At 45.6% G+C, this 15,373-nt stretch overlaps 1 protein-coding gene across 2 annotated transcripts in view; it reads right to left on the bottom strand.

Moving 5' to 3' along the window:
* Positions 1–15,373, bottom strand: part of GPR107 (G protein-coupled receptor 107) — a 55,019-nt gene that overhangs the window by 35,012 nt on the left and 4,634 nt on the right. For both annotated transcript variants that reach the window (XR_013621141.1, XM_068133605.2), the window contains exons 2-4: positions 1,628–1,747; positions 1,035–1,085; positions 407–489 (exon numbers count right to left, since the gene is read on the bottom strand). Coding sequence is in view for 1 of the 2 variants with exons in the window: in XM_068133605.2 (XP_067989706.2) it covers positions 407–489; positions 1,035–1,085; positions 1,628–1,747 (254 nt within the window). In the remaining variant the exon portion in view is untranslated. The remainder of the gene's footprint in view (positions 1–406; positions 490–1,034; positions 1,086–1,627; positions 1,748–15,373) is intronic.

Raw genomic sequence — 15,373 nt, 5'->3', positions numbered from 1 at the left:
AAAGTCGAAAATATCCTACTTCCAAACACCACTTGATCTTCCGCTCAATGCCATTTCAACCTTCTCAATTCATAAAAGCACTGCAAGGTGTCTATTTGAATTAGTGAGAGGCTACTGCATTATTATTACAATGAAGCCTTGTTATTGCATCATGTTAATTACTACACGATGTGTGGTGAGTCTTAACATAAGCATAAACGCATTGGAAAATATACACATAGCGATAGAGAAAACATTGTACACGAGAATGAAAAACTAATGAGCCAAAGTAAAGGTCAGCGTGTATCGAGCACCGAAGATGAACAAACGAAGATTTTATCATTGGAAATAAAATTGTTTAAAACAACTCATAATAATCCATGCGATTAGTGGTGATCAGGTAGATAGGAGAAAAATGGCCGCACACCTGCTTTTGGAAAAATTAAACGTCAACAACGTGATGGGATCTTTTCCTCTGTTTCGCAATACGCAGTTACTGCTTCCTTCATCCTAATGGAGAAAATGGGACATGGCAAGCAGGGTGAAACCAAAATCCAGATGATGATGATATCCCATAGTTTGCAGACGCATCTACATTTTCCTTTCCAACAATTTGAAACAGTAAACATTATAATTATTCACTGACAAAAAATGACGTCATCACGAAGGATGGGAAATACCAAAATGCTTTTAGAAAAGGATAAAATGCTTATTGCCAGTATTGAACCAAAAGTGTGAATCTTGGAGAGTAGAAGATGCAAGAATGATAAATGATAGCCTTGTATATTATGTAGGTGCAGATCGCTGTTCCCAGTTTTACACCTTATTCTCACCTTGTATATGTAGGTGCAGATTAAACATTGTTTTGTTGGATCATTTGCACATTTCAATCACGTATGTGGTTCTCCAATCTCGAATAACCATCCAATCATTCCTATCCAGTTTTACACCTTATTCTTGCCATGTATACTTCCTATTCCAAGAGCTAAGATGACATTTAAAATGTGTCTAACGCACACCATACCTATATGTAACATGAAGTATTTTTTACATACCAGGTATGAAGACAGGCCATCATTTCTGCCTTGGTAAAGGCTGAACCCAAACTGCAACACACACGGCAGATAACGGTCATTTCTGACTCACATTCCAACTCTTGTAATGTGGGCCAAAGCGAGCAACAACTAACAAATCTCTAACAGCTCTTGTTTGCCTCAGGAATAAAAACAGAGGAGCAAGTATGGGGGTAGTGTAGTAGTAGCAGTACTAGTAGTGCTGTATTTTCCTGTGTATTACCTGCACTTTTTATCATAAAAAAAAGCTAAAAGTTAGGGGTGCGGTTAATACATGGGAAAATACGGTGGTAGTAGTAGTCGTAGTAGTAGCTGGACATTGACTCCTATCCAGGCTCCTCTTGATGACTATCCTTGCCTATTCACGTTCATTCTGATGACCATAAAGTAATATTTGGTCTTTCATTCGTTTCGCACAGCAAAAATAAAATTTTAAGTGTTTTCGCAGTTTCTCCTTGGTGAATAGGGTAGGTCAGTTGATTTGGGATACCTGTTGGGTCACTATGTTTGGGCTAATGTTTCTGGCAAATATGTTTTAGCAATGAAAACAAGTCCACACACCGTGCTGGCCTTACCGTGCTTGCACCGAATTTGCTGTTGTTGAATAGAGGTGCAAATTTGGTGAGATTCACTTCCAGGTAACCACCACGATGGAAACCAAATGACATGAGGCGCACCTGTCCTCGCCGGTCATTCTGCATGGGGATGGGCCCAGATGAGAGATTGGTCAATATAGAACAACTCGTGCCAGAAAGATCATATTGGCACCAAGACGATGCTGCATTCATCTCATCACATGCTTATGTTGGATTCAATAAAGCATTACATCAACAAAACCCATTAACGAATGAGAAAATTATGTAGAACAGGCGATAAATTGTGGCTGCCTCTAAAAAAAAAAAACTAAAAAAAAATCCCACACTACAACAACAGGCATATTAAGGCCATTTTCCCTGCTAGAGCGGGGGTTAGCCTTGCGGTCCCCATGACAATCTTCTCCATTTTGCCCTATTTTCTGCATCTCCCCTTGTTAACCCCCTTGCACGCATTTCTTCTTCCACCATCTTTAGCAAAGTCTTTCTTGGTTTTCCCCGTCCTCTACTTCCTTCTACATTCATTTCCATCACTCTTCTCAACCAGTCACTTTCATCCTTCCTCAACACATGACCAAACCATCTCAAACTGTTTCTCTTCACAGCATCCATCACAGGATCCCCAAAAAACCCCACACTGATAATAAAAAAATAAAAAAAATAAAAATAAAACTGCTTGTATGAAGTTAGCTTTTGTAATCCAAGGCATCAGGCTGGACAAAGCACAGATGAATTCAGAAATTAACCTCCAATCACGAGTCAGAAACTCAATGTTCTGGGACATTACCCCCTCCCATGGGGGAATCCACTCAACCACATGGGAAACATCTACATATTAAGTAAACAAAAATGGCTACATTTTTGACCATTCCTGTGTCCCTCCTTATGTGGAGAGGAGGGGAGGGCATGGGGTTGGGTGTTTCCAAAATAAAACTCCAACATATTGTTATGGCCCGGGGTTCGGGTCTACTATGAGGGGGTTAACCTCCGTTCCTTCCCGAACTTACCAGACCTGAGGCTGCCACGCACGAATAACTTTGTGCTTCGGCAGGTTGCGAACCAGCAACTACGAACGCCAATTGGTCCGTCACGCGATAACAGGGTCCAACCGTCTGACCTGTACCATGTGACGATTCCAATCGGGGACCTCCGGCGATGTACCACTTTTGTTCCTGGATGGAAATTTAGACGCCCGAGCAACCGTTGGTACCCGCCGGGCTGCTGCTAATTTTGTTATGGCCGATCGCTACTCTGGGTGCGAACTGCGCAAATGGCGGACCATGAAAGAAAGGACATTCACGGACAGTTGGAAAGGAAACGTTTAACGATTCGATTTATTTACTAGTATATACACAAAACAGTGGAACTTATCGATAGGAAAGAAAAGGGACAAGCAGAAACTTCGCTTAATCTCTGCTTTATGAAGATTACAACAAATAAAACATGACAAACAAGGGCGCCCAGTACAAATTCACGAAGGAGGGGGAGGGGAAAACGAATGCTGGGATCCTGTTACCAGATGATTACAATGTTACCCGATGCTCCTCCTCGCGACGACCTTTGTCTCGACGTCTCCACCGAGCACCACGAGCAGGTATAGGCGCTCCCCAGCATGAACTTGAGCAGGCAAAAAGCATCGGGAACTCGGCAGAGTGAGTGCGTCGGGAACCGTGCAGGTAAGAGCTAGTAACATGAGGAGAGTGAGCACGTCGTGATCTCATGCAGAGTACGAGTACGTCATGGCCTCGTGCCGAGTAGGCCAGGGACACGTGGAGAGAGAGCACGCCGTGATCCCGTGCAGAGTAAGAGTACGTCGTGGCCTCGTGCAGAGTAAGCCAGGAAGATGTGGAGAGAGAGACCACGTTGTGATCTCGTGCAGAGTAAGAGTACATCGTGGCCTCGTGTAGAGTAAGCCAGGAAGATGTGGAGAGAGAGAGAGAGAGAGAGAGAGAGAGAGAGAGAGAGAGAGAGAGAGAGAGAGAGAGAGAGCATGTTGTGATCTCGTGCAGAGTAAGAGTACGTCGTGGCCTCGTGCAGAGTACGAGTACATCATGGCCTCGTACCGAGTAGGCCAGGGACACGTGAAGAGAGCGCACGCCGTGATCTCGTGCAGAGTAAGAGTATGTCGTGGCCTCGTGCAGAGTAAGCCAGGGACATGTGGAGAGAGGGAGAGCACGCCGTGATCTCGTGCAGAGTAAGAGTAAGAGTGAGAGTGAGCACGTCGTGATCTCATGCAGAGTAAGAGTGAGCACGTCGTGATCTCGCGCAGAGTAAGAGTAAGAGTGAGCACGTCGTGATCTCGTGCAGAGTAAGAGTACGTCATGGCATTGTGCAAAAAGTCCGATGACCACGTGCAGAGTGAAACTGGCAGGCATAGAGCAGGCAAGTGCAGAGACCTGAGAGAGCGTCCGGCCAAGAGAGAGCGTCATGCAGGCACGTGCAGAGAGAACAAAGTCCAAGGCCTTTCTAGCCAGCTGAGAGCAGGCATGTGCAGAGACGAGAGAGTCCAGTCCAGCAGCAGAGAGTTTTTTTTTTTTTGTATACAAGATCGAGGCTCGTGAAAGAGCTAACATTAATCACACAAAAAGTCAAACCGACACACAAAACTGGATTAATTTTGCACCATCTCTCTGGCTCCGACCTCACCCTCTCTGACCACTTAGCCATCACTATGACCATCAACATCCCCACCCCAGCACCAAGGCATTATCGCACTATCAATTTCCGTAAGCTAAACGCTCTTTCACCTACCTCATTCTCATCCACCCTCTCTGAAAAAATGTCCACTTCTCCCTTCGTTGACCTCCACACCCCTTCTGACCTCACTGACTACTACAACCACACTCTCTCCTCCTGCCTTGACCAGCTTGCGCCCGTGAAAACCAAAACAGTTTCTTTCACCCATTCTGCTCCCTGGTTTACCCCTGAACTCCGCTTGGTGAAAACTCGTGCTCGCCAACTTGAAAGACTCCGCAATAAAACAGGTCTCACAATTCACTCCCAAGCCTACAAGGACCACCTACAACACGACAAAGATGCCCTCTCCCACGCCCGCTCTGCCTACTACTCTCAAATTATCCACTCTGGCTCTGGAAACCCAAAAGCACTCTTCTCTACAATAAACAAACTCCTCAGCCCCCTTAACACCACCACCCAGTCATTCACAGTAGACAACTGCATCTCCTTCCTTTCATTCTTCCAAAGCAAAATTGACAACATCGACAGCAGCTTAACCACCACCGCACCTGCTCCCCCTCAAACCACCTGCCCCCCCTTATCCTGACAACCCCTGTCTCAGTTCTCCCCAGTCTCCCCTACTGACCTCTGAACTCCTCATAGGAATGAAAACTGCCACCTGCACTCTTGACCCCATCCCCTCCAGCTTTGTCAAGGCCTCCCTTCCTGCTCTCTCTCCAGTTATCACTGCAACAATAAACTCCTCCCTGTCTACAGGCATCGTCCCACCATCCCTCAAAATTGCTGCTGTTACCCCCATTCTGAAAAAACCTGGACTCAACCCTGACACCCTAAACAACTTCAGACCCATCTCCAACCTACCCTTTCTGTCAAAAGTTTTGGAACGCGCTGAGCCACTCAACTTAAACATCACCTCTCTGCAAATAACCTGTATGAAACATTCCAATCCAGATTCCGCTCCAACCACAGTACTGAAACTGCTCTCCTCAAAATCACCAACGACCTTCTCCTCTCCTCTGACGCTGGCAACCTCAACATTCTCATCCTCCTCGACCTCAGCGCCGCCTTTGACACCATCAATCACACCATCCTCCTCACCCGATTTTAAACCACCTTTAACATTACCGGCACTGCCCTCTCTTGGATCAAATCATACCTCTCCGACAGACGCCAGTTCATCTCCATCAATAACTGCAAATCCCCCACTGCTCCCCTCCCCCAAGGTGTCCCCCAAGGTTCAGTTCTTGGCCCCCTCCTCTTCATCCTGTACCTGTCCCCCCTTGGTCACTTAATCCGCCGTCATGGTCTCCAATTCCACTGCTTCGCCGATGACATCCAGCTTTTCATCTCCACCAAGTCCATCTCCACCGCCACCCACTCTATCCTGACAAACTGCATCACTGAAATAAAATCCTGGCTTCAAATCAACTTCCTCAAACTTAACTATGATAAATCTGAAATAATCATCATTGGCCCAAAAACGCTCACCAAATCCACCCATAACTTTGCCCTCAACATCGACGGTTTCCCAGTATCCACCTCCCCTCACATCCGGAATCTTGACATCATCTTTGACCAAACCCTCTCCTTCGACAAATACACTAAACAGATCACAAAGACAGCCTTCTTTCACCTGAAAAACATCGCCCGTCTCAGTCCATCCCTCTCCTCCACGGCTGCAGAAACCCTCATCCACGCCTTCATCACCTCCCGTCTGGACTACTGCAACAGCCTCCTCTTTGGTTCACCCTCGTCCCTCAATAATCATCAATAAACTCCAATACATTCAGAACTCCGCTGCCCGTCTACTCACCCATTCCCGGACCAGTGACCACATCACCCCCGTCCTTTACAAGCTTCACTGGCTCCCCATCCCCCAGAAAATCCAGTACAAAATCCTCCTCTTGACCTACAAAGCCCTCCATAACCTGGCCCCATCCTACCTGACTGACCTCCTCTCCAGACACACTCCCACCCGCAACCTCCGCTCTGCTGATACCAACCTCCTGACCCCCCCCCCCTCCCATGCGGACCAAATTCAGATCCTGGGGGGACAGGGCCTTCTCCATCGCTGCTCCCACCCTCTGGAACTCACTACCTCACACCATCAGAGACTCCTCCTCACTCACCACATTCAAAACACCACTCAAGACCCACCTGATCAACACTGCATTCAACATTTAACCCACAGCATTTAACCCCTGACTATCTCTTCTCCTTCTCCTTCTCCTTCCTTTTGCTTTGATTATTTACCTGTTGATTTTTGTCTTTTTGCACTTGTTTTTTTTGTACTCTGTCAAAGCGTCTTTGGGCTTCTTGAAAAGCGCTATATAAAATAAATGTATTATTATTATTATTATTAAAACACAAAAAATAAGGGGAGCGGCAGACAAGATGGGGAGAGAGGGGGAAGGACACAAACACAACATTTGAGAGCAGGGAGAACGGGAGAAATGTGGGAGGGCGAGGGCTTTGGGGAGGTGGGAGAGGTATAAAACATATGAACACTGCAAGGACTTCCAGGAAAGAAGTTGGAATTTCCAAAAAGTGTATCTGGGGTGAAATTAGCAGGGGTAGAAAAGATCAAGGTTTTCGATGGGGGAAGATAAGAGATGGTGGTGAACAGCTGTTTTAAAGACCTGGAGGGAGGAGTGGGATTGAAGAGAGTGAGGGAGTTTGTTCCAGCGGGAGAAAAGGGGAATGAAAGAGTGAAGGTGAGCAGAGAGCCTAGATTTTGGCAGTTTAAACATAAGAGGGTTGCTGGCAGATCTTGTGCGACCTGGAGGAATATTTGGGGGACAGAGCACAGAGAGCTGGGGGAGCAAGGCCGGAGAGGAGTCGATAGAAGACAGAAAGACCACCAACCTGCCTGCGGCGAGTGAGTGAAAGGCCCTCGGAGTTAACTTCATCGCAGGAGATTCCAATGATTCTGAAAGCTTTGATTTCAACAGCGTGAAGCCGAGCTAGGTGTGAGGCAGGAGCACCAGCCCAGAGGGGGGAACAGTATTCCATTGAGCTGCGGATGAAAGCCTTGTATGTGGTGAGGAGCTCAGGTGTGCCAAGGAAGGGCTTCGCACGACGGAGGATGCCCAGTCGGCGACTGGCTTTGGACACCAGCTTGGAAATGTGGTTTTCCCAAGAAAGATCATGGCAGATAGTGAGACCCAAAAGCTTGAGTGTTATGCAGGCATGTGCAGAGAGAACAAAGTCCAAGGCCTTTTTGTCCAGCCAGCAGAGAGTGAGAATGAAGTACACGTGCTGAGGCCTGAGAGAGAGTGTCGTGCACATGTGTAGCAAGAGGGAGTAGAGAGAGACCAGCCTATAGAGAGTGTCATGCAGGCACGTGCAGAGAGAGAGAGAGAGAGAGAGAGAGAGAGAGAGAGAGAGTGTGTGTCATGAACACGTGCAGAGCAAACAAAGTCCAAGGCCTTTTTTGTCAGGCCCTGGCGAGGGTGAGGGCTGTTTTTGGGTGATTTCCGGGCTGCCGATTGGTAGAGTTTATCACCCTGCTCAAACAAGCCCTCTCAAAGGGACTTTTACCGTGATGCTCTTTGGCGAAGGGACTTTTACTATTACGCTTGGATGGTGTGCCTTTGATCCTGTGTGCATTACCTGGCAAATTATCCTCTTATGAGTGGAGGGCCTGTCTTCCCCTCCCCAACGCATGACATACTAACCCATATAAGGGGAAGGGACTAAGATAATGTTCTGCTATGAAATAAGTATTCTAAGGGACCTGTATGGTGTTTGCCATTACTTTTTTGCGGTTTCTCAAAATCGCAACAATATATTAGTGTCAACGGTGTTACATGTCGACCTCAGGGCATGGTGAGTTGATGCACTGCTAGCCTGGAGGGTATGATGTCAGAAAAGAAAAAAGGAGAAAGTGCCCTCGTGTTGTTTTAGGGGTGAAACCAACAAATGGCAGGGGACAGAAGGGTAATGTCAGCAGAAATATCGAATAATCCTTAATTTGTGTATCATAAACACAATACTATAAATTAACTGTGATAATAAGCCTGGTGTTAGCTTAACGGTTAAGGTGGCCGGCTTGAGATCTTAGAGTCCCGACTTTGAGCCCCTGTCAGTCGTTGAATTAACACCAGGTGGGTTGACTCAGCCCGTCATCCTTCCGAGTTCGGAAGGTATCGGAAAATTAGTACCAGATGATTGGTAATGGGGGGAATCGCATCAGTGGCACGGCTGCACCCCAAGAAAATGATGCAGCCAAGCAGCCACAAGCTGAATACGAACCCACCACCGACTGTGGCAATAAATGACTTTCCCAAGAATCCCTAGTGAAATATTAAGAAGGAACTTCAAATCGAGCAAGGCAGCCATGTGTTAACTCACGACTCTCGACGTGGAGAAAAATCAGCTTAATCAAGCACTTCCCACATTAAACCTAGCAGGCCATAAACGGGTGAAAGGTCGGCGGTGAGCCACGTTGGTCTTGTCAAAGTGTGCACAAATGGTAAAGCTGACATAGGCAGCCATTCAGTCCTCAGAAGGGGAATTCCCAAATCACTGAAGCATAGAGGAGAACCCGATTAGGCCTTTACGTATAGCTGTACTACGAGTAATGAAGAAAGGAACTCCAAGCTGAGCAGGACGATTTGATTGAAGGATAGCAGAGGTTCCATGGACGCAGGCCCAATGAATGATTGAGAAGAATACTCCAAAGGGTAGATATCAGAAGACAAGCTGAATCTCCTCCACGAAGCAGCACACAGCGGGTTAGAGTTAAGCCATTGTGGCAAAGGGACGGTGAGTCATTGAATCTTCACAGATTCACACAAACAGAACCAGTCGATCTCCCCTTCGCTGTGGATGTCAGAATTCAATACAAGGCACCAATGGAAACAAAGCGTGGCCGCCGAAGGTAAGTCCCAAAGGAGTGTGCTCGTTTTACTTCATGCTCTCCTTCGTCCTTCCTTTTCTATTTGTCTCTCGTTCTTTGTTGTTGTTACTCCTTTAATCATGAGTCTGGAAACGTAACAGCAAATCTTACTCCAGTCTTATCTTCTAATGTTCTGAAGTATAGTACAGTACAATGATTCTGCAAACTATGTACCCTTATCCTGTAGCAAACATCACCCTGTGTCATCACCCTGTGGCAAACCACAGTCCACAAATCACTGGGACGTGAGGAAAATAATCCACGAATCACCTGGACATGAGGAAAAGAATCCACGAATCACCTGGACATGAGGAAAAGAGTCCACAAATCACCTGGATATGAGGAAAATAATCCACGAATCACCTGTACATGAGGAAAATAATCCACAAATCACCTGGACATGAGGAAAATAATCCACAAATCACCTGGACATGAGGAAAATAATCCACAAATCACCTGGACATGAGGAAAATAATCCACAAATCACCTGGACATGAGGAAAAGAGTCCACAAATCACCTGGACATGAGGAAAAGAGTCCACAAATCACCTGGACATAAGGAAAAGAGTCTACGAATCACCTGGACATGAGGAAAAGAATCCACAAATCACCTGGACATGAGGAAAAGAGTCCACGAATCACCTGGACATGAGGAAAATAATCCACAAATCACCTGGACATGAGGAAAATAATCCACAAATCACCTGGACATGAGGAAAAGAGTCCACGAATCAACTGGACATGAGGAAAAGAGTCCACAAATCACCTGGACACGAGGAAAAGAGTCCACAAATCACCTGTACATGAGGAAAAGAGTCCACGAATCACCTGGACATGAGGAAAAGAGTCCACGAATCAACTGGACATGAGGAAAATAATCCACGAATCAACTGGACATGAGGAAAAGAGTCCACAAATCACCTGTACATGAGGAAAAGAGTCCACGAATCACCTGGACATGAGGAAAAGAGTCCACGAATCAACTGGACATGAGGAAAATAATCCACGAATCACCTGGACATGAGGAAAAGAATCCACAAATCACCTGGACACGAGGAAGATAATCCACGAATCACCTGCACGAGGAAAATAATCCACGAATCAACTGGACATGAGGAAGAGTCCACAAATCACCTGGACATGAGGAAAAAGAGTCCACAAATTACCTGCACATGAGGAAAATAATTCACGAATCACCTGGACATGAGGAAAAGAATCCACGAATCACCTGGACATGAGGAAAAGAATCCACAAATCACCTGGACATGAGGAAAATAATCCACGAATCACCTGCACATGAGGAAAATAATCCACGAATCAACTGGACATGAGGAAGAGTCCACAAATCACCTGGACCTGAGGAAAAAGAGTCCACAAATTACCTGCACATGAGGAAAAGAATTCACGAATCACCTGGACATGAGGAAAAGAATCAACAAATCACCTGGACATGAGGAAAAGAATCCACAAATCACCTGGACATGAGGAAAATAATCCACAAATCACCTGGACATGAGGAAAAGAATCCACAAATCACCTGGACATGAGGAAAAGAATCCACAAATCACCTGGACATGAGGAAAAGAGTCCACGAATCACCTGGATATGAGGAAAAGAATCCACAAATCACCTGGACATGAGGAAAAGAGTCCACAAATCACCTGGACATGAGGAAAAGAGTCCACAAGTCACCTGGACATGAAGAAAAGAATCCAAGTACTGTACCCCAGTGATGAACGAATTACCAAGTACAATGCCCCAGTTATGAACGACTTACCAAGTACAGTACCGCAGTTATGAACGACTTACCAAGTACAGTACTGCAGTTATGAACGACTTACCAAGTACAGTACCACAGTTATGAACGAATTACCAACTACAATACCTCAGTTATGAACGAATTATCAAGTACTGTACCACAGTTATGAACGAATTATCAAGTACTGTACCACAGTTATGAACGAATTACCAACTACAATACCTCAGTTATGAACGAATTATCAAGTACTGTACCACAGTTATGAACGACTTACCAAGTACTGTACCCCAGTTATGAACGAATTACCAAGTGCAGTACCCCAGTTATGAACGAATTACCAAGTACAGTACCACAGTTATGAACGAATTACCAACTACAATACCTCAGTTATGAACGAATTATCAAGTACTGTACCACAGTTATGAACGACTTACCAAGTACTGTACCCCAGTTATGAACGAATTACCAAGTGCAGTACCCCAGTTATGAACGAATTATTAAGTACTGTACCCCAGTTATGAACGAATTACCAAGTACAGTACCCCGAATTACCAAGTACAATACCTCAGTTATGAACGAATTATCAAGTACTGTACCCCAGTTATGAACGACTTACCAAGTACAGTACCCCGAATTACCAAGTACAATACCTCAGTTATGAAGGAATTATCAAGTACTGTACCCCAGTTATGAACGAATTACCAAGTACAGTACCCCGAATTACCAAGTACAATACCTCAGTTATGAACGAATTACCAAGTACAATACCTCAGTTATGAACGACTTACCAAGTACTGTACCCCAGTTATGAACGAATTACCAAGTGCAGTACCCCAGTTATGAACGAATTACCAAGTACAGTCCCGCAGTTATGAACGAATTACCAAGAAATGTACCCCAGTTATGAACGAATTACCAAGTACTGTACCCCAGTTATATACGAATTACCAAGTACTGTACCCATTATGAACGAATTACCAAGTACTGTACCCCAGTTATGAACGATTTACCAAGTACTGCCTGCCTCTTGGAAGGCAAATCCAACTGAAGGCAATCTCAGTTCCTTCCACAAAGCTCGAAACAAGTGTGTTTCTACCCTCAGGAGTGCCAGGAAGCACTATCTCTCCACACTCAAGATTGAACTCTCAAACCTGTCTCCTTCCTCCAAATCCTGGTGGCGTCTGGTCAAATCCGTTTCTGGTGTTTGTTCCCCCTCCATCCCCTCCCTTACCTCAAATGGCTACACAGTTGACACCGCACGTGACAAAGCCGAATGCCTCAACTCTGTGTTTGCCTCAAAATCTTGTGTCCCAAACCCATCTCTCTCTGTTCCCACCTTTCCCAGTCGAACCCAACTGCTCCTGGACTCTGTATCCTTCTCTCCTGACAAGGTGGAGAAGTTTTTATCAAACCTCGATGCTGATTCTGCAACTGGACCAGATGGCATCAGCCCTCGGGTCCTAAAATCCTGCTCTGCCGCTCTATCTCACCCTCTCTCTGTTCTTTTCACCCTCTCTTTTGCTCAAGGTCATCTGCCAGCATCTTGGAAATCAGCAAACATTACCGCTTTACACAAAAAAGGTGCAAAAACAGATCCTTGCAACTACAGACCAATCAGCCTGCTCCCAATTATCAGCAAAGTCATGGAATCCATCATTGCTTCAGATATCAAATCCTTCCTCTTCCCCAATGGCTTGATCTCTGATCATCAATTTGGATTCAGACCAGGTCATTCTACTCTGGACATGTTGCTTCTGCTGTCTCAACAATGGATGGAGGTCCTCAATGCCAAACAGGAAATCAGAGCTGTCTCACTTGACATATCACGTGCCTTCGATACGGTCTGGCACCCAGCTCTGCTCACCAAACTCAGCTCCTATGGTATTCAGGGAAATCTCCACTCATGGCTTGCGGATTTCCTCTCTGGTCGTAGGCAACGTGTGGCCCTGACTGGATTTCTCTCATCTTCCCTTCCTGTTCTGGCTGGAGTTCCCCAAGGTAGTGTTCTGGGCCCTGTGCTATTTCTGGTCTTCATCAATGATCTCTCCGACTCTCTGGAAAATCCTCTCTATCTCTTTGCTGATGACTCCACTATCTGCCGCTCCATTCCTCATCCCTCAGATCGGCAGTCTGCAGCGTCCTCACTCTCTGCAGACCTGGACAAAATCACAGACTGGTCAAACAAGTGGAACATGTCTTTCAATCCTGACAAATCTCACACTCTTACAATGTCTCTCCGAAAGGACCGACTGGACAACCCTCCCATCTACTTTCTCAACAATCCTCTCCAAGAAGTTCTGTCGCTCAAGCTTTTGGGTCTCACTATCTGCCATGATCTTTGTTGGGAAAACCACATTTCCAAGCTGGCCTCCAAAGCCAGTCGCCGACTGGGCATCCTCCGTCGTGCGAAGTCCTTCCTTGGCACACCTGAGCTCCTCACCACATACAAGGCTTTCATCCGCAGCTCAATGGAATACTGTTCCCCCCTCTGGGCTGGTGCTCCTACCTCACACCTTGCTCGGCTTCACGCTGTTGAGGCCAAAGCTTTCAGAATCATTGGAATCTCCTGCGATGTAGTCAACTCCGAGGGCCTTTCACTCACTCACCGCAGGCAGGTTGGTGGTCTTTCTGTCTTCTACCGACTCCTCTCCGGCCTTGCTCCCCCAGCTCTCTCTGTGCTCTGTCCCCCCAATATTCCTTCAGGTCGCACAAGATCTGCCTGCAACCCTCTTATGGTTAAACTGCCAAAGTCTAGGCTCTCTGCTCACCTTCACTCTTTCATTCCCCTTTTCTCCCACCTCTGGAACAAACTCCCCCACTCCCTTCAATCCCACTCCTCCCTCCAGGTCTTTAAAACAGCTGTTCACCACCATCTCTTATCTTCCCCCATCGAAAACCTTGATCTTTTCTACCCCCGGTAATTCACCCCAGAGTCCTTGCAGTGTTCATATGTTTTATTCCTCTCCCACCTCCCCCCAAGTCCTCCCGATGTCCCTGCTCTCAAATGTTGAGTTTGTGTCCTTCCCCCTCCCTCCCCATCTTGTCTGCCGCTCCCCTTGTTTTTTGTGTTTTGTGTGTCGGTTTGTCTTTTTGTGTGATTAATGTTAGCTCTTTCACGAGCCTCGATCTTGTATCCAAAAAAAAAAAAAAACAAACAAAAAAAAACTGTACCCGTTATGAACGATTTATCAAGTACTGTACCCCAGTTATGAACGAATTACCAAGTAATGTACCCCAGTTCTGAACGAAATACCAAGTACTGTACCCCAGTTATATACGAATTACCAAGTACTGTACCCATTATGAACGAATTACCAAGTACTGTACACCAGTTATGAAAGATTTACCAAGTACTGTACCCCAGTTATGAACGATTTACCAAGTACTGTACCCGTTATGAACGATTTATCAAGTACTGTACCCCAGTTATGAACGAATTACCAAGTACTGTACCCCAGTTATGAACGAATTACCAAGTACAGTACCCCAGTTCTGAACGAAATACCAAGTACTGTACCCCAGTTATGAACGACTTACCAAGTACTGTACCCCAGTTATGAACGAATTACCAAGTACTGTACCCCAGTTATGAACGAATTACCAAGTACTGTACCCGTTATGAACGAAATACCAAGTACTGTACCCCAGTTATGAACGAAATACCAAGTACTGTACCCCAGTTATGAACGAATTACCAAGTACTGTACCCCAGTTATGAACGAATTACCAAGTACTGTACCCCAGTTATGAACGACTTACCAAGTACTGTACCCCAGTTATGAACGAATTACCAAGTACTGTACCCGTTATGAACGAATTACCAAGTACTGTACCCGTTATGAACGAATTACCAAGTACTGTACCCCAGTTATATACGAAATACCAAGTACTGTACCCGTTATGAACGAATTACCAAGTACTGTACCCGTTATGAACGAAATACCAAGTACTGTACCCCAGTTATGAACGAATTACCAAGGACTGTACCCCAGTTATGAACGAATTACCAAGTACTATACCCAAGTTATATACGAATTACCAAGTACTGTACCCCAGTTATGAACGAATTACCAAGTACTGTACCCGTTATGAACGAATTACCAAGTACTGTACCCGTTATGAACGAATTACCAAGTACTGTACCCCAGTTATATACGAAATACCAAGTGAAGTACTACACCCCAGTTATATACGAATTACCAAATACTGTACCCCAGTTATGAACGAATTACCAAGTACTGTACCCCAGTTATGAACGATTTACCAAGTACTGTACCCGTTATGAACGAATTACCAAGTACCGTACCCGTTATGAACGAATTACCAAGTACTGTACCCGTTATGAACGATTTACCAAGTACTGTACCCGTTA

Source organism: Myxine glutinosa, chromosome 13 (genome assembly GCF_964187855.1).
Source record: "Myxine glutinosa chromosome 13, kmMyxGlut1.1, whole genome shotgun sequence".
Lineage (NCBI taxonomy): Eukaryota > Metazoa > Chordata > Myxini > Myxiniformes > Myxinidae > Myxine > Myxine glutinosa.
This window is presented reverse-complemented; position numbering and strand designations above follow the sequence as displayed.